Source organism: Echiichthys vipera (genome assembly GCF_963691815.1).
Source record: "Echiichthys vipera genome assembly, chromosome: 13".
Classification (NCBI taxonomy): Eukaryota; Metazoa; Chordata; class Actinopteri; order Perciformes; family Trachinidae; genus Echiichthys; species Echiichthys vipera.
Window position 1 is genome coordinate 1,927,153 of NC_139838.1, and position 23,025 is coordinate 1,950,177.

At 42.3% G+C, this 23,025-nt stretch overlaps 1 protein-coding gene across 1 annotated transcript in view; it reads left to right on the top strand.

Moving 5' to 3' along the window:
* Positions 1 to 23,025, top strand: part of epb41a (erythrocyte membrane protein band 4.1a) — a gene marked incomplete at its 5' end in the record, with an annotated part of 75,236 nt that overhangs the window by 11,221 nt on the left and 40,990 nt on the right. The window contains 10 exons of the mRNA XM_083925815.1: positions 2,410 to 2,514; positions 2,644 to 2,686; positions 2,795 to 2,870; positions 4,197 to 4,415; positions 6,501 to 6,588; positions 9,304 to 9,456; positions 9,746 to 9,843; positions 9,966 to 10,141; positions 13,161 to 13,408; positions 19,627 to 19,701. Coding sequence (XP_083781941.1) covers positions 2,410 to 2,514; positions 2,644 to 2,686; positions 2,795 to 2,870; positions 4,197 to 4,415; positions 6,501 to 6,588; positions 9,304 to 9,456; positions 9,746 to 9,843; positions 9,966 to 10,141; positions 13,161 to 13,408; positions 19,627 to 19,701 — 1,281 coding nt within the window. The remainder of the gene's footprint in view (positions 1 to 2,409; positions 2,515 to 2,643; positions 2,687 to 2,794; positions 2,871 to 4,196; positions 4,416 to 6,500; positions 6,589 to 9,303; positions 9,457 to 9,745; positions 9,844 to 9,965; positions 10,142 to 13,160; positions 13,409 to 19,626; positions 19,702 to 23,025) is intronic.

The window sequence follows — 23,025 nt, forward strand, 5'->3', positions numbered from 1 at the left end:
TAAAGTTAACACTTCTTTAAGTAACCTAGTTGGAATAGAGTCTAGGAGACAAGTAGAAGGTTTTGATGCTGAAATAGTAGATGTTAATTTGTTAAGGTCGACTGTAGAAAAGCAGTCCAAGAATATATCAGGTCGTACCTTTTGTAAGGTTCCTGGGTTTGATGAAAAAATAGTGCCAAGCTAGTTGATTTTGTCTCTAATAGTTATAATTTTGTCATTAAAGAAGGTCATGAAGTCGTTACTACTGAGGGTTATAGGAATACATGGCTCAATAGAGCTGTGGCTCTCTGTCAGCCTGGCTACAGTGCTGAAAAGAAATCTAGGATTGTTCTTATTCTCCTCTATTAAAGATGAGTAATATGCTGCTGCTATTTAATAAAGGTTAGGGATAATATTAAAAAACAAAACAAAAAAACAGACCTACTTTCGGTAGTGTTTATTTAATTTGAAAGACCATAGTAAATCAGAATAGAAAATAATCAGATGTTCCAAACATTCCAAACAACAAGTGTTGGCAGTTTATATACCAGGGTGATATGAATTGTAGAAACAATGGCAGTTAAGGTGATAGAAATATGAATAATAATAGTTATGGTGGTGACTGATAAGAGTAGTAGCAATAACAGCTGCAATACTAGAAATACAACTGATAATGTTTTTATGTCTGTGAATATTATAATTCATTAAACTAATGATGTTTTATATGAGTAATAGTAATAATAGCAGCAGGAAGCATCATGCAGGACCACGGCAGCAGAGACCTGCGAGACGACAAAGCACAAAGACTTTAAAAAAGAAGTCGAATTAGTAACATGCATTGATGGGACATGAATGATACAAATAGAGAGGAGAGAAGCTCAGAGTATCAGGAAGAGTATTATCCCCCAGCAGACTAGTTTTATAGCAGCACCATTAAGGGCTCATAAGCCCTAGCTGTAGGCTTTATCAAAAAGGAAAGTTTTAAGTTTACTTTTAAATAAGGGGACAGTGTCTGCCTCCCAAATAACACTTGGGAGTTGGTTCCACAGGAGAGAAGCTTGGTAGCTGAAGGCTCTGTCTCCCATTCTGCTTTTGGAGACTCTAGGAACGACAAGTAGCCCTGCATTCTCAGAGCACAGGGATCTAGTCAGGTAATATGGTACTATGAGCTCTTTAAGATACGACAGAGCCTGACCAATAAGAAGTTTGTTATTTCGCATTTACTCTAATGAATAACTGTGGACCAGTTTACCAAACGTGTCAGCATTCAAATATATGTAACTAAACCCAAACATTCAATCACCATTTTTTGATCGTATCGTATGCTCATCACTACTACCTGAATCTTACTTGACTATGTGCACCCCAAGCAATATTTCATCCGGTTCCAGTTCCTTGTCATTTAGACACATTTCTCGACTAGAAGTCTATTATGCCATTAATGATTTAAAGATAAACAGCAGTACAGGACTTGATGGTTTAAAGAACAGATTCATCAAACTAGTCTCCCATGTTCTGATATGCCCAATTGCTGATTTATGTAACCTTTGTCCACTGTCCACCTGTGAGTAACCAGCTTTTTGGAAATGTAAACAAGTCACTCCACTCCATAAAGAAGGCGACCTACAGTTTTAAATATGACTAGACTCTCAACTCACAATTAAACGAAATTCTGGTCTCACTACGTTATCCTATTATCCGAGTGTCCGTACCAGACTTGTCATTCTGATACTTCCAATTATGGACTATTGCGATGTATTATACAGGGCCTGAAGTTAACTTTTTTGCAGCACAGAGCATAGACTAAGGGCTCTGAGTCCTCAAAAGAGGAAATTCTTATGTTTCTTCTTCTTCTCATTTTTTATTTTGAAAGTCAAAAAAAATGGCGGGGCTTGCTTAGCAAACAATGGGCTATCTGATTGGTCAACAACACTTGCTCAGTGTTGTTTTGTCTTATTGGCTACACGCCAACGTGGCAGGTAGATTGACAGTTTCACTCACCTATCAAAAAGTTACCCACATTTGGTGTATGGGCAGGTGCCAATTATATCAAAATACTCATATATAATAGACTCAACTGGCCATTATAAAAGGTAAGACTGCATTTACACTGGCATCGCTGGAGCTCAAATAACAAGCTTTAATGGTTCAACAGAAAACCTCCACTGTCATAAAGCCAGCAGATAAAGATTGTTTAATGTTAAGTTGGAAAGAAAGACTTGTTGTTCAGCAGTCCATTTCTCAGCGGAGCTGCTTCAGTTTGAACCTGACAGCTGGTAAACAGTTCTGTGGGAAAGCAACTGCTCCCTCTCTCCACTGTTCTCACCATCTGCTCAGTTATGTTCAGCACATTACTTAACATTGTCTTGGACGTGATGTCAAGTTGTTTAACCTTTAATTAATTGCTCCCTGTATACATGTGTGTGTCAGAAACATGCAAAAGGCCAGGAGCTGTTCATGAGGGTGTGTGACCACCTCAACCTGCTGGAGAAAGACTACTATGGTCTGGTCATCTGGGAGACAGCCACCATGAAGGTGAGCTAATATTCAATATATATATTGAGACATATGTAAATGTCATTGATGGTTAGATTAACCTGTGAACTATAGTGTTAAATGACTTGATATCAAACCTCATTCTTCATCCTTTATTTTCATGATCAGACTTGGATGGACCTAACCAAGGAGATCCGCAGGCAGGTACAAGGTGAGCGGGAGTATGTCCATAAATACACCGTCTGGTCTCTTGTTCTCGTTTCATGTTTCTAATACATGTTAACATTTATTTTATCACACCTTCCTTTTCTTCATCAAGGTGCCAACTATGATTTCACCTTCAATGTGAAATTCTATCCACCAGACCCAGCCCAGCTGTCTGAAGACATAACAAGGTACTGCATGGGTTCCAGTCATTTTGTCTGTCATCTGATGACAGATACGGACTGCTGATTTTCTTAAACCGATATTTGAAGCTGATACTACTTTTGCTCCGTCAATTTACATTATAAAAATTACACAATGATGATTACAAATGTTACAAGCCTCAATTAAAAAAAAAAAAAAAGGAACATGAACTGAAAAAAGGCGTCTCCAGCAACACGAAGCTGCTTGTGGATGTAAATAATGCTGGCAAAAAACAAGCGGCGAACGCAGTAGCCCGCATCGGCCAATGCGATACACGTAAAAAACGCGAATAACGCAGATAATATCGGCCTACCGATGTATCGGTCTATCACTACAAACATAATTTTATTGTATCAGAAGCTCAATGTGGACAGGATTAGGATTGGATAGGGATAGATAGCATGGGATATTGTATTGGTACAGGAATCAAATCATGTTGCCAACAAACCAACACAATAAGTGTGTAAAAACAACAATAATGTGTTAAATTTATTTTTTTTAAATGATTTTGGTTACATATTATTTTAATATGTAAAGTTAACCTATTGCAATTCCTGGCACGACTGAACCCCAAGGAACAAGTTCCCATGTTGGTGATAAACCTCTAGAAGTCAACAATGCTGGCTCTAGCCTGGTTGGCATGAGCTGAAATCCAGTAAAAGCAGTTCATTTTCTAAGGATGGGATATCAATGCCATTATTGATTCTGCTTAGTGGTCCAGTCCTTTATTGATTCCCGATCAAATTTCTGTGTGGGAAAAAAGTAGGCCTACAAAGGTTTTCAGCATCAAGTGTTTTATTATCTGAACACAGTGTATATGAAATGAGATAATATTGGTAGAGCTATCATTTAGGTTTTCTTAGTGAAAGAACAAAATTTGCTAAACCTGCCTGCGTGATGCTAATCAGTGTTATTACAACACAATATCTACTCTCAGTACCGGACATGCTGCTAGGCTGGAAAGCCGTGACACTCGTACCTTCAGCGTCAAATTGAATTGGATTGATAAACTCAGAGGCATACGATTCTGGTTCTGATTCCAATTGAACATATGGAACCGGTTTTCCATTCCCACCCCTATAATTTACTTGCACAGACTCCTCCAGGTTGATTAAATATATGATCAAAACAAACCCTTTAGAAATCAAACCGATTGTGATCAAACATTACAGGGCCATGTGCAGATTAGAGATGAATTAAGCATGAAAGCTCAGTTGATAATATTGATCATCATTTTGTTTAATAGTTTGATATACAATTATTTGTTATTATGAACGAGAATTCCATACATGATCCCTGTTTGTGCATTGCAGGTACTACCTGTGTCTCCAGTTGCGCAAGGACATCCTGCAGGGCCGCCTTCCCTGTTCCTTTGTCACCCTCTCTCTACTGGGCTCCTACGCCCTGCAGTCGGAGCTGGGCGAGTACGACCCAGAGGTGCATGGCGAGGAGTACACAAAGGAAATGAAAATGGCCCAGGGTCAGACCAAAGAGCTGGAGGACAAAATGAAGGAACTGCACCGTACATACAGGTCAGAACACTGTCTCAGTCCCCCAGGAAAAAGAGGTGGATGTGGCTCAGAGGTAGAGCGGCTCGTCCTCCATTCAGAAGATTGATGGTCTGCATATCCAAGTGTCCTTGGACAAAACCCTGAACCCCAAATTGGTTCGGTTTGAATGATTAGATTAGAGGATGGGCAGGCAGCCTCTGCTATCAGTGTGAATGTCTGTGTGAATGGGTCCGTGTGACTCAAAGTAATGTAAAAGCACCTAGAGTGGTGAGAAGACAAGAAAGGCACTATATAAGAACAGGTATATTAAAAATATCTCTATAGAATCATTTGTGGGAGTGGATATGTTCACATCCTCTACCTAATCCACCAAAAACAACAAAAAATAATTGCAGCAGTCGGGTTGCCAGGTTGGTCAGACCCGGCCCAGTAGCCTACAGGAGACCAGAGTCTGTTTGAACCTGTTTGAACCCATTCCCTCCAGCAAATCACACCATAAAAATAAGTATTGCAGTGGAGTTTGACTGACAGTTAGCGTTAGCCTTTAGCATTAGCCGTAACAGCTAAGTAAACATGAAAGTGATCTTAGCGGTCAAGGAGCAACGTAGCCATTTGGGCGTGCGTTTTAATGGCATTTCTCTCCTTTCTCTCAGTCCATGGAGTGAATGCTCGGCCTATATTGACTGGTTTTTGCCCGTCTCCGCTCACTCAACTGCTGGGACAAATATCGCCCCCTTCACTGAGGCTCCGAAGCAGCTGCAAGATTGGCAAACTCCATTTCACCCAGTGCCAGCCTACAGTAGCTGCACCCAACAACAGGCAACCCTGGCAACCAGCAACGCCCAACGCTATTGGCTGCTTCAATGGAAACAGAATGGGACAGAAAATCATTGTCAAACCCGTCAAAATTTGTTTCAAATATTAATTCAGACTAATATATATATATATATATATATATATATATATATCTTTTAATAAAGATTCTACATTTTCAACCTTTAAATTATAGAGAATATGTTACTCTTGTTCACCGTTTGTCACACTTTTCTGTACCACCACAAATCATTCGCTACATTGAGGTATAATAGGCTCCATGTGAACGCTTGAAGCAATAGTCCGGCAATAGCCTTGATTTGCTAAAAAGGGAAGATATATTCAGTTTACAGGGTTTAGAAATGTCCAAAACCTGTAGCAGTGAAACAAGAGTTATTTAATTAACTACAGTTCTGTCATTTCTAGATGATTGCCAGAGACAGTGCTCAACACTGCCTGTTATCCACCTTGTGCATGTGCAGTTTGAGTATTTAATATCAACAAAGTCCCATGTGAGCTGGGATGATGTAGGACAGCCCCACCTACATACTAAGACTTAGACTTCTCTTTATTGATCCCTTTGGGATGACTCCCGCAAGGAAATTGAATAGTTTGAGGTAACTGAGAAATTGAAAGGAATTAGAGGCTCCGAAGCAGCTGCAGGATTGGCAAACTCCATTTCACCAAGTGTCAGCCTACAGTAGCTGCACCCAACAACAGACAACCCTGGCAACCAGCAACAGCAAACGCTATTGGTTGCTACAATGGAAACAGAACAGGACAGAAAGTCATTGTCATCCATTCATCTTCAACCTCTTGTCCCTATCGGTGTCGCGGGGGGCTGTAGCCGATCCCAGCTGACATCGGGTGTGAGGCGGGGTCCACCTTGGACAGGACGCCAGTCTATCACAGGTCACATAGAGACAACCATTCACACTCACAATCACAACTACGGGCAATTTAGAGTCATCAATGCACCTAACACCTGCATGTCTTTGGACTGTGGGAGGAAGCCAGAAGATAAAGCTCCCCGCAGACACGGGGAGAACATGCAAAATCCACACAGAAGGGCCCCAGCCAGGATTCCGACCAGGAACCCTCTCGCTGTGTTTTTTAAAATAAAAATTTTACATATTCAACCTTTAAGTTAACGCACTTCACTATTACTTTTGACTACTCTTTTCAACAGAACTAAACTAAAGTGAAACCTGGGTTGAGTCGAGGTGCTGGTTAGTGAATGTTACCTGAACAGTCACAGTAACTAAATATTTTGTTGCTGTGGTGTTGTTGCAGGTCAATGAGCCCAGCCCAGGCAGACCTGATGTTCTTGGAGAATGCTAAGAAACTGTCCATGTACGGAGTGGACCTCCACCAGGCCAAGGTGAGCACATGAGCTACAACTCATCATCTAGTCAGCTGCTCTTTACTGCTAAATGCTTGGAAAAGTGCTTCATAGATAACATACAACATATAATACACATAACCTGCTGAAGAATGGGATTCAGTTTTCCAATGCTCAATGAAAACAAACAGCATAGATGTGAAATGGAAAAAAACATAATGTGTTTGCAGCTTTGTCTGTTAGTATTTTTAATGTCATGGATCAGAGAAGGGTGCACACCTGGCCTGAAAAGCAGGAAGACATGTGACGTGTGAGGTTTTAAAGCCAAAATCAGGTCAAACTGTTTACGTCAGAGCAGGGATTTAACCAAATATGGAGGGAGGAATTTTAGAGGTCTATACTGCCTCCCTGTGGATGAGGGTGAGCAGTACAAGGAAGCTGGAGCAGAAAACGAAAGAAATTTTCTCTTCTCATGGATTATCATTCATACAGTTGAAAACCTTTCAAACACATTGTGTGTGATTACCACTATTAGGAAAACTTTGAGGTAGTCTTACACGTGTGATCCCTTTAGGTGAGGCACCAAATATTGCCATTATTAGATTGGGGCTGATCCTTTTCTTACAAACATCTGAGATGCCATCAAAGATAGATAGCCAGAAGGAGCACAACCAAAACATTTGGCCAAGGGTGACATCTTTCGCATCTTGGATTGGCATATACTGTAGCTTAGCCAGTCTGCTCCAGGAAAGGTGAAACCTGTGAAATACCTTAAACTGAATTATACCATGTCTGATACAGATAGATGATGCATTCACTTGATTTATTCCCAGTTGCCTGGTCACATCCAGTATCTGCAGATAAAGATCCTCCTCCCATTTGGTCTTTATATGGTGAAGGGAAGGAGCAGCTACATTTTGGATTGTATCACATACAAATGAAGTTCCCAATTAATCGATTATTTGTGTGGTAGCACTTGCTAATTGGCATCGGAGCACACACCAAGGCAGCCAGTGAGTTGGGCGAGTTAGAGTGTTGTTCCATAAGTAACCATACTGGAGCCCCATGTTCAGGAATATGATGAAAAGTAGAAGATATGAAATTTGTATCTGATGAATTGAAAGGAACTTCTGGGTCCAAACACAATAACCAGAGCAGCTGAGTTGATAAGCTTTAAATATTGTAATTATTTAAATAAGAACAAACCAAGGATCAAGGTAAAAGATAATCCACTGTTTTATTACAAACAAACCCAGAGAAAAAAGCACAAAGACTGGACTGACAGGTTACCATTCATTGGACAATTTTGGTGACGTCATCTGTCATCATCGCACTACATGGACCCAAGGAGTCAAATTTAGATCTGACAGACTGACAGCAGGTCATGCAGAACTTAACCTAATGTTTTTAACAACCTTCTATGGTGTCACAGACAGCTCACCTATAAATCCACCGTTATGAGAATCATTAGTGCAGATTGATACTGGACCACACCAGACAGGAGACACACTTTTCAGGTGGTATCTGTCCTATTCTTTAGTCCGTAGCAGAGTTTGATAGATTGCTTCAACAAATGAACAGAACAGAACAGACAAACACACCACACTGCCTATGAACCAAACCGGTTAGTGAAAGTAGCCTGAAATTACATTTACTATCACAAAATAAAGTGGTAGGTCGGGTTTGCATTTTCACCACGAACACACTGATGCAGTCTTCTTGGAACTGGACCAAGAGCCTAATTTTTCAAGCAGTGTCTGTATGGTTGTTCAGTTTGTTTGACTAGGTTGCGTTTAGGGGTAAAGCACACTTCCTCTGTTGCAAAGAGACACTTCTTTTGACATGTTTATTGATTCTTAGAACACACTAAATTATCATACAGTCAGAAGAAGTTTTAAAGGAACAGTAGGCAGGAGGAAATAAACTCCCTAGAAGATAAAACGGTTGCTTTTAAACCATAGACAGAATAAAAAATGGACGTAGCATACCTCGGGGGCCGTTCTTTCAACTTCAACTTTATCCAATCGCACTCACCTATGGGAGTTGCCATATTGTCAGAATTTGACTGCGCCTCATTTCCTCTTACCAAAAAGGGGCATGTATGTGACGATGGGGGGAGAGAGATACGTCCACCTGGCTGACGTATACCTCCGAGGAGAAGTGAGGACCAGTGGCTAGCTGTCACACAAGAGGCTTCAACCCTAATTATTCATAAACTTTAACCTCCAATAAAATAAAAACTAGCCTGGTACAAAAAAATCACCCCCCTCAGTGTTGTCATGGAGATATGACCTTAACATACAGAGTAGAATGGATTTTTTGTACCAGGCCTTAAACAGGTTGAATTATGCTGTGAAAACAGTTTAACATGGGGGTCAATGAGAAACTGCTCTATTGTGCAAACTAGTGGACACCCAGAGAACTGCAGTTTTTGGCACTTCTGTAATGGATCAACCAAGTAGTTGCTGTGGTGAGGACTTGTTTTCAACCTGCGGTGACATGCCCTTTAGGAAGCACTTTCCAGCATCATGATCAAAACATTATGTGGAGGAATGGGGATCCTCCGCCAGACAGCTAGAGGCTGGAGGCTGACTCAAACTGGTTTTTCTTGTGGTGGAACCCACCTTAGGACCCATTTAAGACCTTTCTTTATCTTTGTTGTTCATTTAGGGCTCCTTCAAAAGGTCTTTCTGAAATGTGCATATTCTGTTGACAGCTAATGGAAATCTTTTTGTGTCTGGGTGTCTCTGACAGGATCTGGAGGGTGTTGACATCATGCTGGGGGTTTGCTCCAGTGGTCTGATGGTTTACAAAGACAAACTGAGGATCAACCGTTTCCCTTGGCCCAAAGTCCTCAAGGTCTCATACAAACGCAGCAGCTTTTTTATCAAAATACGACCATCTGAGGTACAGAATTTTTCCATATCAACAAATATCAGTCCATCAGCACCCTTTACTTTCTAATTGTATTGTTGTAGTATGGTTTTATTGCTTTTACTGTTTCTCTCATTTTTTTTAATGTAAAGTGCCTTTGAGTATCTTTCAAAGTGCAATTCAAACATATTCATAAATATTGATTTGCCTGTAAAGTCTGTACTTCATTGTTTGTCAGTGAACCCATCTTGACCATGAATGAAACCATGCAGCCTATTGTAATAGTTGTCTATTTAGAAGGTTTGTGTTGTTGTGTTAACAGGTGGAACAGTATGAGAGTGCAATTGGCTTCAAACTACCCAATTACAAGGCAGCCAAGAAGCTGTGGAAAGTGTGTGTAGAACATCACACCTTCTTCAGGTAGGCTTAAGTCAGTTTGTTCACATGGCTGTGCAGTGTGTTAGTTGAAGGAACTGTGGATGTTTTGTTAAATATGCTTGCTGACCCAGAGTAGGATCAGTATCAGTATTCTCTGTCCGCAGGCTGACCTCCACTGAGATGGCCACCACTCCCAGGAAGTTCCTGGCGTTGGGCTCTAAGTTTCGCTACAGCGGACGGACTCAGGCTCAGACCAGACAGGCGAGCTCTCTGATCGACAGACCAGCTCCTCTGTTCCAGCGCTCCTCCAGCAAGAGGAACTCGCGCAGCCTGGATGGAGGTACGCTGTTCCAACTGCTGTGTGTGTGTGTGTGTGTGTGTGTGTGTGTGTGTGTGTGTGTGTGTGTGTGTGTGTGTGTGTGTGTGTGTGTGTGTGTGTGTGTGTGTGTGTGTGTGTGTGTGTGTGTGTGTGTGTGTGTGTGTGTGTGTGTGTGTGTGTGTGTGTGTGAGTGTGTGTGAGTGTGAGTGAGTGTGTGTGAGTGTGTGTGAGTGAGTGTGTGTGTGTATAAGTGCGTTCCCACTATGGTCGAATACCCGAAATGAGGCGGGTCTATCCCGCTGAAATGCCCCTAATTTGCATGTGAGTCACTTCCACAGGGCCAACAAACGGCTTCTCAAACCCCTGAGAGAAGCCCGTTTGCTAATTGGATGAAGCTCTCAGCGGGATGTGACGTGTGGTAGTATAGACGCCACAACAACACGGCGAAGTAGAGTAGACACTTTTATCCAGTGGTGAAGAACGCAGAAAATGATCTATGCACGGACATCTTTGCACGGGCTTGTTAAATGAGTGTTGCAGCGGCTGAGTTGGATTCTGACCTGCAGCCCTTTACTGCATGTTCCCTCTCTCTCTCTCTCTCTCTCTCTCTCTCTCTCTCTCTCTCTCTCTCTCTCTCTCTCTCTCTCTCTCTCTCTCTCTCTCCCTCTCCTATTTACACACAAATGCGCGCACACACACACTATGACTGACTATATGCACATTATGGCTGCCCTGCGCATCTGTTCTTTTAGCGAGTGGCTGTGTCTTTAGAAATGTATGCTACATGAGTGCAATTAAAGGGCATTTCTTCCAAATCCGTCTTAATCAAGCACATATACAATTTACTATTAACACTTACTGGCCTGCTGTCCATACTGCGGTGTGTCCCATTCATTGAACGGGATCTGGTGTTTACATGCAGCAGTATCCCATTTTCTTGTGGAATACTCCAGGTATTCTGGTTTCTCATAAAGGGGATATGGGCATATCCAGGTTTAATTAAATGGGATATGGCGTTGACATGGTTAAACTGGAAACTCCAGTAACCTGATCATAAACGGTTTATTCATGTCAATGTAAACGCACCCAATGGCAATTTTTCATTTGCATCCAAAAATATTTTAGAAGCAAAACACTTTGAAGTATCCAGAAGTAGCCCGGTTTCACCTTTTCAAAATAATAAAAAGCAATTTGTGTGTTGGAAAAAAAAATTATTTGGTGTTTATATTAGCGCTTTAATATGGACAGGTCAGCATCTCTGTCCCCAGTAAAAACAAACAGTGTCATCACTGGCATCTCTCCATTTACCAGGGTCATTGTATGGTTCATCTGGTCTTGTGCTTACAAGAAGTCTCCCCACTGTGCTGGTGGACAAATTCAATTCCATGGACTCAACATTCAACATAAAAGGCTACCCTGACTGGAAACACATTGAACGCACTGATATTTACTATGGTGAACCATGAACCATTAGCCCACAAAAGATATTACATGTCCAAAATCATGGACATGATTGAGTCTTTGTTTGTAAACCTCAATGCCTCTGAAAGGTGTCAATGACAACTTTGCTCGAATGATGATACAACAATTTCAACAGTGGACTGCTTCTTTCCTTGTTTGAGGACACATTGTGTAAAGACAAGAAGTTTGCTGAAGTCATCAACTCCATCCTTCGTAATGCAACCTAAACATATCTCATGCTAAACGTGTCCTGTTGAAGAGCTCCAGACTCGGGCCCCTCCCAGCGCTGGGACCTATCTCCAGCACCAGGACCCATGTTGGAAAATTCGAGAGCGTACCTATGTTCCCCGCCTTGTATGTGACAGGGGAACATTGGACCCTCCCTGGTCACTTTTTTTCCCCACAATCAGTGCCGAATTCCACAGCAAATAGGCTTATTTAGACCCTAACACTACCACCTAACCCTGACCCTAACAGTAACCCCTAACCCTAACAAAATGCTGAATTAAATCAGCTATGGCATAGGCTTCTGCGACTGGGGACAAAGGTTCTGGGGAACATAGGGATGACCCCGAAAATACCTGCTACGAATCTCTCATTCAAAACATGACGCTGTCGTGAAGTATAGCTTCTGGGATAAGTGATTGTATTGAAGTCTTATATGCGTTGCATTAAATAAAGATTATTCACTTTGTCATTTCATTATAATGAAATAGCCGCAGTGTTTTCTCTTTGTGGTGGTAACCAGTGAAGCATGGAAGATTTAGCAAGCTGGCGTATTGGTAAATTGAAAAACTTAGCTAATGCTTAATCCACAATCTCGTCACAGCGTGGAAAGCACATTGCTATCGCCAGGTGACAGACAACTTTGTTCAGGTCATTTTCTACAACCAATTTAGCATGAAAGCAGGGTGGAATTCGCAAGCTAACTAGCTAGCAGTTAATCATCATCTTATTATTATTATTATTATCATCCTTATTATTATACATTATAAGGTTATGTGGTATCACTTCCATGCCACTGTATAAGATATAAGATCAGCCACACGACCTCCGCCAGTAACAATACAACTTTAATAATAACTGTTGTTTTAACTTAACTGTATCTACCAGCATTTTATTATTGCTAGCAAACTCAACATAATTTATGGGACATATGGAGCTGCTGTTACTAATGATAACTCTACATTCCCTGACTTTAAAAAATTACAGTTATATTAAAATATTAAGGTTGTATTTTTTACCTTGGTGTTATTGGTTGAGATCATGTGGCTTATCCAATCTAATGAGGCATGCTATTATAACTTGATGGTTGGGTTGAATGAAAGTCAATGACATCTAAACATAGTATGCAAAAATCCACAGGAACATTAGGGAGGGGCATGCTGTAAAATGGGTCTAACATACATAATGGTAAAAGTTGACTTTTTGATTTTGACCTTTAGACATTAAACATTAAAATATTTTTCTAAAAATGTCTCCAATATTTCTTGAAAGCTGCATACATCATTGATACATGAATTGTCTTTAGTTGAGTTTTTAAAGTGAGGCTATTGTCTCTCCTCTCTGTCCACTCCAGCCATGGCTTCCACTCCCGACAATAAATCCACTCGTCCAGTCAGCGCCCCTGTGATGTCACCGGTGTCTCCTGGGGAGGCAACTCCCTCACCACTGCTACCCACCCTGCATCGCTTTGACCACCATGACGGCTCCACACCCAAAGGTCACCGCTTTGCAGACAGGAAGGCAGAGATAAAGGCAGAGAGTCTGCCAGCTGAGTACACCAAGAGCCACAGCCCCAGACCAGAGTCCACTCCAGAAATCAAGGTAGTGGACACACTCCTTTACGTTAACACGTGTTTTAAGTATTACGTTTTCACTCTGTTAATTATTGAACAAAAGGGAGGTTACAGGGGACCTATAATCAGAGATCAGGGAAGAGGCCAGAGAGAAGAGGTTATTAATACAGTGAGCTTTTGGCAAACAGTATCACTGGTCAAAATAGTAATTAGGCTATATATCAAATGCGCTGTACAGTTAGTGACACTTTTTATGTAGGTCACCTTCGCTCTTTGGACCTCCTATCAGTGTGGAGCATGCGAATGCATCAAGCAACATCGCGCTGGTGAGAGCTGCCAATCTACTGACATCACACAGTCCACACCGTTCAGTTTCCCAAGGAACTCTGGGAGATGAGGTCCCAGAGGCTCGCCTGCAGTTACATAACGCCATAGCGGTCGCTAGAAACCAGGTGTCAGAGTAGCTGCTACCCAAGCAGCTGTCTTTCTGGAACCCTAAGGCTGTTCCTGGTAAGGAGGGTACTGGATTCCTCGTGACTATGTTTGTAATGGTTATCCAGTATTAAGCACTGCCTCTGGCGGTTAGGAAGAATGAAGTAGAACAAGAGTTACATATGTACACCTTTAACTATGGTTCTATCATTTCTGGATAGCTACCAGAGTTCTTAGAATCTTTGATGATGATGTGGGCTTATGAAGGTGGGGCTGTCTACATCTATATATATATATATATATATATATATATATATATATATACATTTAAAAATTACACACACAGGGAACAAGATGAAAGTATTACTTTTCCATAAAAAAATATATTTAGTCTGAATTAATATTTGAAACAAATTTTGACGGGTTTGACAATGACTTTCTGCCCCGTTGTGTTTCCATGGTAGCAGCCAATAGCTTTGGGCGTTGCTGGTTGCCAGGGTTGTCTGTTGTTGGGTGCAGCTACTGTAGACTGGCACTGGGTCAAATCAAATCAAATCAACCTTTATTTATGTGGCGCTTTTCATACAGAAAAGTATCGCAAAGTGCCTTACAGAGATGTACAGTAAAGAGAAACATCAAATAAAATCAGGAGAAGAAAGTTAAAAGAACCCGACCCTCCCACAATCATGCACAGAGACATACACAAATGTATATACGTTCATTCACACATTCACATAAACACACACAGCCCGGCTGACACACAGACACCCAGACACACACACTCACACCTACGCAAACACTAGCTGTCACTACAGAGACATGGCTGGGCAGCGAGACCTGAGGTACAGAGGAGTCTAGAGGAAGCTACCTTTTGGGGGGCCAACCACACTGGGAGAGGTCCAAGTCCAAGGTCACAGGGAGCACCGCCACAGAGACCACCCCGACCCAGGCAGACAGGAGCCTCCGCACCAAAGTGCAGAGCCCTCTAGCTGCCCGGGCCGGAACTGTCCACGGGACAGCACCCCCCGCGGCCAGACCAGAGACAACTCCCAAACTGGCAGGCCCCCTGAGGAAACACTGGAGATTAAGAACTGTTGCCTAAAACAGTAAAGGGTTAAAATATGGATGCTAAAAACACGAGGGACTAAAACATAAAAGCATAAAAGCATGAAGGCTAACACACAGAGATTAAAACAGTAAAAAAGTATATAAGTGCTCTGATTAGCACTGCCTAAAAGAAATCAATTAACTAAAAGCCTGGTTAAAAAGATGGGTCTTAAGCCTCTTTTTAAAAAACTCAGCAGTCTCCGCGACCCTGAGGCTCTCCGGCAGGCTGTTCCACAGTCGGGGCCCATAACAACTGAAAGGGAGTTTGCCAATCCTGCAGCTGCTTCAGAGCCTCAGTGAAGGGGGCGATATTTGTCCCAGCAGCTGAGTGAGCGGAGACAGGCAAAAACCAGAGTCAATATAGGCCAAGCATTCACTCCACGGACTGGGAGAAAGGAGAGAAACGTCATTAAAAAGCACGCTCAAATGGCTATGTTTCTCCTTGATCGCTAAGATCACTTTTGTGAAATGATCAAGGGTCGGCTTGATCCCGTTAATATTTACTTTAATGACAGCTCAAACAGAAAAGCGTCTTCATATACAAGGCCACAATACATTAACCGCTCTGCGTTAAAATGTTACAGTTGCTTTGGCAACATTACATAAACTATATATGACATCTCCACCTTTAAAGTTATTATCAATAACTAAATAAATAAATAACGTTCTTCTCTCTCTCTCTCTCTCTCTCTCTCTCTCCCTCTCTCTCTCTCTCTCTCTCTCTCACTCGTTATTTATTTAAGTCCTTCTGTTTCCCCAATACCCCCAAAGGCCATATGAAACATCAGTGTCCGTTTACATGATTAGCCTTTTAACTGGTCTGCAGAGTCGTCCAGCTCTGGTTCTATGTTGTCCTGATGTCTGTGTAGGGGTGTGTGTGAGGCTTTTGACTTCCTTCGGACAAGAAGAAACCGTCTCTGGAGTTGCTGGCTGGGAAATCACTCCTGTACTCTCAGCTGATGAAAGTAGGGTGTCTTGGGCAGGTTGTGAAGATCTGCCCGGAGATGGCGGGCACTGCTCACTATGGTGTGTTGATGATGTATGACCTTGGAGTCACACATTCTTTTGAAACGACTGCTGGTGATCAACTTGGTGAGGACTGTGTCTCCAGGTCGTAGTGGTGGAAGAGTTGGCTCAATGTCTGCGATTATAGTAGAAAGCTTGTTTTGCCTTCTCACCAGCATCTTTCTGTTTTAACTGTCTTTCTGTTGGGCCATTTAGGTCGAAGATTCTTCTCTAATGTGGGAAGTGTTGTTCTGATCTTTCTCCCCATTAATAGTTCTGCTGGACTGAGTCCTGTGGTGGCACAGGAAGTTGATCCGTTGCACATAAGGGCTATTACTGGGTCTTGTTGTCGGAGGATTCTCTTCACAGACTGTACAGCTCTCTCCGCATGACCATTTCCTTGAGCATGGAGTTGAGCTGACTTGCCAGCTCCTGGAATTCTGCGCTGGAGAATTGTAGACCATTGTCACTGACCTCCTCATCTGAGACCCCAAACCTTGCAAAGGTTGCTTTAAGTCTCTGAAGGACTTACGCACTTGTAATGGATGGTAGGTACAGCACCTCGAGGAACGGTGAGTAATAATCTGATATTACTAGGTCGTTTTTTTTGTTGTGCTCACAGAAGTCAAGAGCTATTCTTTTCCACGGATGGTCAGGCAGAGGTGTAGAGATGAGTGGCTCTTTTTGTTGGGCCCGCTTTTGCTCTTGGCATGAGTGGCATGACAACACTGTGTTCTAGAGCTCTGCAGAGAATCCCGGCCACCAAACCCAAGATTTTGCTCTGTCTCTACACTTTGTTAGCCCCTGATGTCTATCATGTATTTTCTGTAGGATGTCAGCACTCTGTGACAGAGGAATGACGACCCTGCTTCCACGTATGAGCAAACCATCAGCCTCTGATACCTCATTTTTCAACTTCATGTATGCTCTGACGTTTGGTGGTACATTTCCACTGTATTGTGGCCATCCGCTTCTTATGAATTTGATGACAGACTGCAGCTTGCTGTCAGCTGCAGTGGCTATTTGGATGCTTTCCATCCTGCTTGGAGATGCTGGGATGCCTTGTACCACCGAAGCTACATAACACTCCACCTCGCTATGTCCGTCAGTCTCTTCTTTTGTGTAGGTTTGTGGGCTTGGGGACAAGGCATCAGCGACGAGGAGAGTTTTTCCTGGCACATATACAGCAACTGGTTTGTACCTCGTAAGCCACAGTCTCAAGGGAACATTATCGATTCTCTGGCTGTTGATGAGCGGCATCAATGACTTATGATCAGTCTCAAGCCTGAATTAATCTAGGCCAAACAGATACTTATCAAACTTTTCACAAGGCCACACGCCAGCCAGGCCTCGTACTTTGTCAGGGTCCCTGACCCCTGACTGGTCGATGACATGACCCAGGAAGCGTAGCTGGCTCTGCCTAAGAGAGCATTTATCCTTGTTGAGTTTCCACCCTGCCAACTCAACGTGCTGCAGCACCTTCTCGAATCGGGCATCATGATGCTCCATGGAGGTCCCAAAGATTAGAATGTCATCCGTGAAGACTGCCACGCCTTCCAGTCCTTCTAGAGTCTGCAGCATCTTCCACTGGAAGATCTCTGGTGTACTTGTTATGCCCAGAGGTAATCTTTTGAAACAGTATCTGCCAAATGGTGTAAAGAATGTTGTCAGCTTGCAGCTGTCTGGATGCAGAGGGATTTGCCAGAATCCACTGGCAGCATCAAGGGAAGTTATCTTTTGACTGACTTATTTAGTTTTGTCAGGTCAACGCAGATTTGGGCTGGGCCTGTGTTCTTCTTTAGGACTGGTACCATGGGAACGCATTATTCAGAAAGTTGTATCACCTGCTCAATGGCACAATCCTTCTCCATCCTCTGTATTTCCACTTCCATCTTCTGTAACATGGGAAAGGGCACACAGAGTATACTGGGGTTAAATGGCTGGGGTTGCCTTTTAGCTCATCTACTCGCTTCACCAGGTTCATCCTTACTGACAGGGCCGGGCTGAGGAGGTATGAGTCTACGTCCACATACTACGTAGGCTGTTAAAGGATAATTTTTTCCTTTGCTAATGGCTGTTGCATTAAAGCGACCCAAACAAAGCAGCTCACCTCCAGGGCTATTCAGAGGAATGTCAGGTGGCTCAAGTGTTCTCTCAGGGGTGAGTGTGTGAAACATATCCTCACTTATGACAGTGACATCAACTCCTGTGTCAATCTTAAATTTTACTGGAGAGGAATCAACTTCCACTGTTCACTTTTCTCATTAGCATTACACACTGAACCCAGGAAATAAGAGGCTCTCTCAGTCTCTCTAAACTCATTCACTAACCTGCTGAGACATACTCTGGCCCAGTGTCCCCTTCTGTGACAGTTGTGGCGGGTAGCTCTTTCTGCAGAGCACTTTTCATCACTATAATGCAGTGTTTCCCCACATTTGCCTCATTTCCTTTCATTTCCCAACAATTTTCTGTCCTTTGACTTGCCTTGTTGTCGCTGTTGTGGTTTCCAGTTCGTGCTTTTACGTTTAAACTGCACCTCCTTTACTGATCCCACAGTGTGTCCTTGCAGACTCACTTGTGCTGCGTCCTCCTCTGAATGTCTGACGGTCTGTGTTGTGTGCGTCAGCGTCAGGTCCACCACCAGCTGCAGCCTGCAGGTGAGCTCTTTACCCATTGTTCCGACGACGATGCGGTCGTGGATATTTTCCTCTCGAGTTCCTCCAAACTCACAGTGCTCTGAGAGAACATACAGGGCTCTGAGGACAGCAACTTTCTGCCTTCTCATCCGGCCAGCCATTGGACCTGTTGGTAAAAACATGTCCGTTCGTGGATAATATTTCTCCTCGTGAAAAAGTACTCGTCAAACTTCCCCATAACGATTAACAAAGTCATTGCAGTCCTCCTCTTGAGCAAACGTGAATGACTTGAAAATGTTTTCTGCCTCGTTGCCGATGGCGTTGATCAGGCAGCTCACTTGTACTTGTCCCTCGTCCTTGTGAACTGTTGCTTCCACTCGGGCCACTCTGTTGGTTTGTCAAACGTAAAGTTTTCCGGAGGGTTAAATTAATTTTTTTCTTAAATTATCTCTTGGTCGTTTGTTGAACTATTTCTGACACCATGTAAAATGATTAAGGGTAGGCTTGATCTGTTTTTATTCACTTTAATGACAACACAGACATTTAAACAAACCTGCATAAGAAAAGCGTCTAGGTAACCAAGGAAACAATACATTAACTGCTCTGCATTCCAATGTTACAGTTGCTGTGGCAACATTAGTTCCATTTCATAAACTATATATGACAACTTTTATGTTTACTTAGCTGTAACGGCTCACGCTAACTGTCAGTCAAACTCCTCTAATCCTTGTTTTTATGGTATGATTTGCTGGAGGGGATGGGTTCAAACAGGCTCAAACAGACTCCGGTCTCCTGTAGGCTACTGGGCCGGGTCTGACCAACCTGGCAACCCGAGTGCTGGAATTATTTTTTGTTCGTGCAACTACGATCTTGAGACACTAGATGGCGGCTATCTGCTCATTCTCTATATTCAACCTTAATTGTCAGTGTAGTCAGTTTTGATGAAAAGGATTATCTGCCAAAAGTTTATATTTTAGCTCTGGAAACAGAACTGTTTTGTGGAATGTTTAAGCCCTAGTTCTGCTTGGAATTGATCCTGATGTGTGAGCTTTGTGTGTGCTATCAGACAGTGGCCAGGAGAGAGAGGAGGCACTCCCCCTCTGTGGCCACCGCCAATGGGGAAAAAGAGAAAAAGAGCCAGGTTTGTTTGCTTGACGCATGATCAGACTGAACCACAGCTGAAACTAGACAAAAAAACACCAGTACATATCAGTATATCAACACTGTGCAGTGCATAAAAAATGAGAGCAATACTGCTGCACTATAGAAGATTTGGCAAAACAGATACAAAACAGTATAAACTGTCTTTTAGTTTAAAAAAGGAGAAAATTGAGATAAAATAAGTAAGGTTAACAGCATAAAGAAAATCAAAAGCTATGATACATACTGTAAAGTGATCTAAAATGGCCTTTATTTAACCTAAATGCAAAAAAAAATAGGATTTTATTTGAAAACAATTATCTTCCTGTTTTCTTGTCTGACCCTGTTTTAATGCAAACTCAACACTTAAGTAATTAAGTAAGTAATCAGTATAATGTACATTTCCACAGCAGTCATTCAATCAGTACAACAGAGTTGTGTCATACTTGCTATGCTAATAATTTCCAGTTGCTTTTATTTTGCGATCACTGTTAAGCAACAGTCAATAAAAACTCAAAACTCTTTCTGCACAGATATTTCACATTAAAAGCCTTCCAGTGGCTCAAAGGGTATAATCTGCACCTTGCTTAGTAGGAGTCAGCAATATGGATAAAATCCTATATTGTGATAAATTTAATGGTTTATCCCAACATCACTATATATTGTGATATACATTTTACTGGAGTAGTCAGATCAAACTGTTAATCAGACAAAATTTCTGTTTTTAGCAAATCCAGCAAATGTAATATGTGAAGAATTCAAGTGCCAAATCACATTTATGTAAAATAATATATCGTAACTCCAAAACATCTGTCCTTATCATTGATTAGCAATATAAGATTAAAAAAGTCTTAATGGATTCAGGTGTTGCTGCAGCACAAAGAAGGAATTAAGTACAGCTAAATAGGGAAGTAAGAATAAGATTCAAAATAAGAATACATCAAATAAGGGATATATACATCCTATACAAGAGTAATTAGAGACAGAATTATGGTAAGCATATCCCTGACTATACCATACTGTACTATATCATACTCTATTATGTTAATGTTATAGGCCCCCATGTCTTACAACACTATATGCTATATTATAGTTCTGTCTTTCTATATCTTGCTATATTGAGTTAACACCTCTGTTTTCTCGTGATTACGAGATAATTTTCCTCCGTTTTCTCGTGATAACGAGAAAATGTATTTGAGATCTGGAGAATCAGTGTATCAGTGTCAGAGGAGCAGAAGAATAACGATAAACATCACTTATCTCTTTATTTAAGGCCTGACACAGGCTGAAATAGCTTTATGCCTTTTTATTACAGATAATGTTCACAGTGCTTCATCGAAGAAGACGGTAAGTAAGGCTTCAGCTTTATCAACGGCGCGGGTGAGCCTGATGTCCTCATAACTACACTTTTTTAAATTATTTTAACAAACTTTATAGTCAACAATATTATATTACAACAACATAAATACCAGTACAGGGAGGAGTTCTATTTCATCCTTACTGACCGCCAGAGGCAGTGCTTCACACTAGATATCTTCTGTCTCGCAAAGTCACATGTGACCTCAGATGACCCCCGTTTAGGTATAAGTTCCGGTGTCATCAACAAGATTATTTCTTTTTCATCTTCTCGCTATGCAAGTTAACTAGAGTTAATGTCTTACCGTGGTAGCTTTAGCTACGGCTAAGTTATTCCACCGGAGCTCGTCGCTGGTAGCCTTGTGAGCGCATCGGTCGGAGTTGCAGGTTATTCGCCCTCCAAAGGCTGCGACAAGCTGGAGCCTTTTCAGAAAAGTCAGCGACCAGCAGACGATGCGATTGCGGTCATTCCCAGCGTGGTGACCGACAGTCGGTAACTCTGATTCACATGCTAACAAGATTATATCCAAACGTTACCATGTTGGCAGAGGAAGTGGCCTCGCTTTCCTCTCTGATTTTAGCTGCCAAGCCTAGATTTCAAGCTACTGGAGGCTGCAAAGATGCCGGGCTGGATTGACGTATGTGTCATCATACGGCGGTGTGGGTTACTGTCTTGTGAAAATGATCGTAGAAGCCATCTTCTATTATTGTTATTCTATTTTTTTGCATGTGAATGTATATTCAAAGTCAATTAAATAAGCTTACTGTCATGGATGTGACATGTTGACTAACTGTGAATCATTGGTTTTCAAACCAACTTGATAAATCTAAGAAAAGAATACAATTGCTAGATGACTGTACTGTTTTACAGCTAAGTATGCTGTTCAAGGTTAGCAGAGTGCTTCCGCTCTAGCTAACGGGGAATATAAGTTAACAGGATGTAACACCAGTTATTTGTCTGTTCTCTAAGTGAACCAATACTGGGAGCGAGTCTACTCTGTGTTAGCTGCTTTTGAAAATGGATAAAAAGCTACCAAGAGTGAATTCGCTCTGTGTTGGCTGCTTTTGACAATGTATAAGAAGCTACCGGGAGCAAGTCCGCTCCATGTTAGATACTATTGACAACGGATAAAATCATTATCAATCATCACCTTGACCAGACTTTTTCTTCTTTCATGAGCCTTATGCCAGTAGAGTGGCGACTTTATCTAGAGGTGGGCTTCAGCATCTGGGAACTTTTTGGCAGAGCAAAGTCAATCTCTGCCTAGCACTGTCGCCTCACAGCAAGAAGGTTTGAATCCCAGCTAGGGCCCTTCTGTGTGGAGTTTGCATGTTCTCCCCGTGTCCCGTTGTGAATGGTTGTCTGTCTCTGTTTGTCTCTATGTGCCCTGTGGTAGGCTGGCGTCCTGTCCAGGGTGTACCCCGCCTCACACCCGATGTCAGCTGGGATCGGCTCCAGCCCCCCACCCCCACGACCCCAGACAAACGGTTGAAGTTGGATCGATGGATGGATGTCCTGTTTGGTTCTTTTTAATGCACAGTGTCCCTCTGGATCAGGATGCTCCAGCTTGTGCGTGGTTATGGAGTATTCTCCAACATATCCTCTGATTTGACCTATGCCTCCCAGAGTGCTTTATTCGGGCCAGAGACTTCATCTGGCGGCCCCCCTTGTGGCCAGAAGGGACTTGATTATCACTGGTGCACAGATTCTGCTGTGGGATACCGTAGGGGCCTCTCTGACAGGACAGGCCTCTTGTCTCAGCCCAGCTGTTGGTTTTGCCATCCCACTCTTGCTGCCTTCAGCTATAAGGGTTGAGCTGCTCGAGTTCCCGACTCACCACCCAGAGACTGTGTAGATTCTGTCAAAAATTATAATTTGAATGCTAGAAGCCCTGCAGTATGAGAACTGTCAGACTTTCTTTTCTAACTGGTTGACAGTTTGTAACAGAGACATTACATTGTTCAGTAC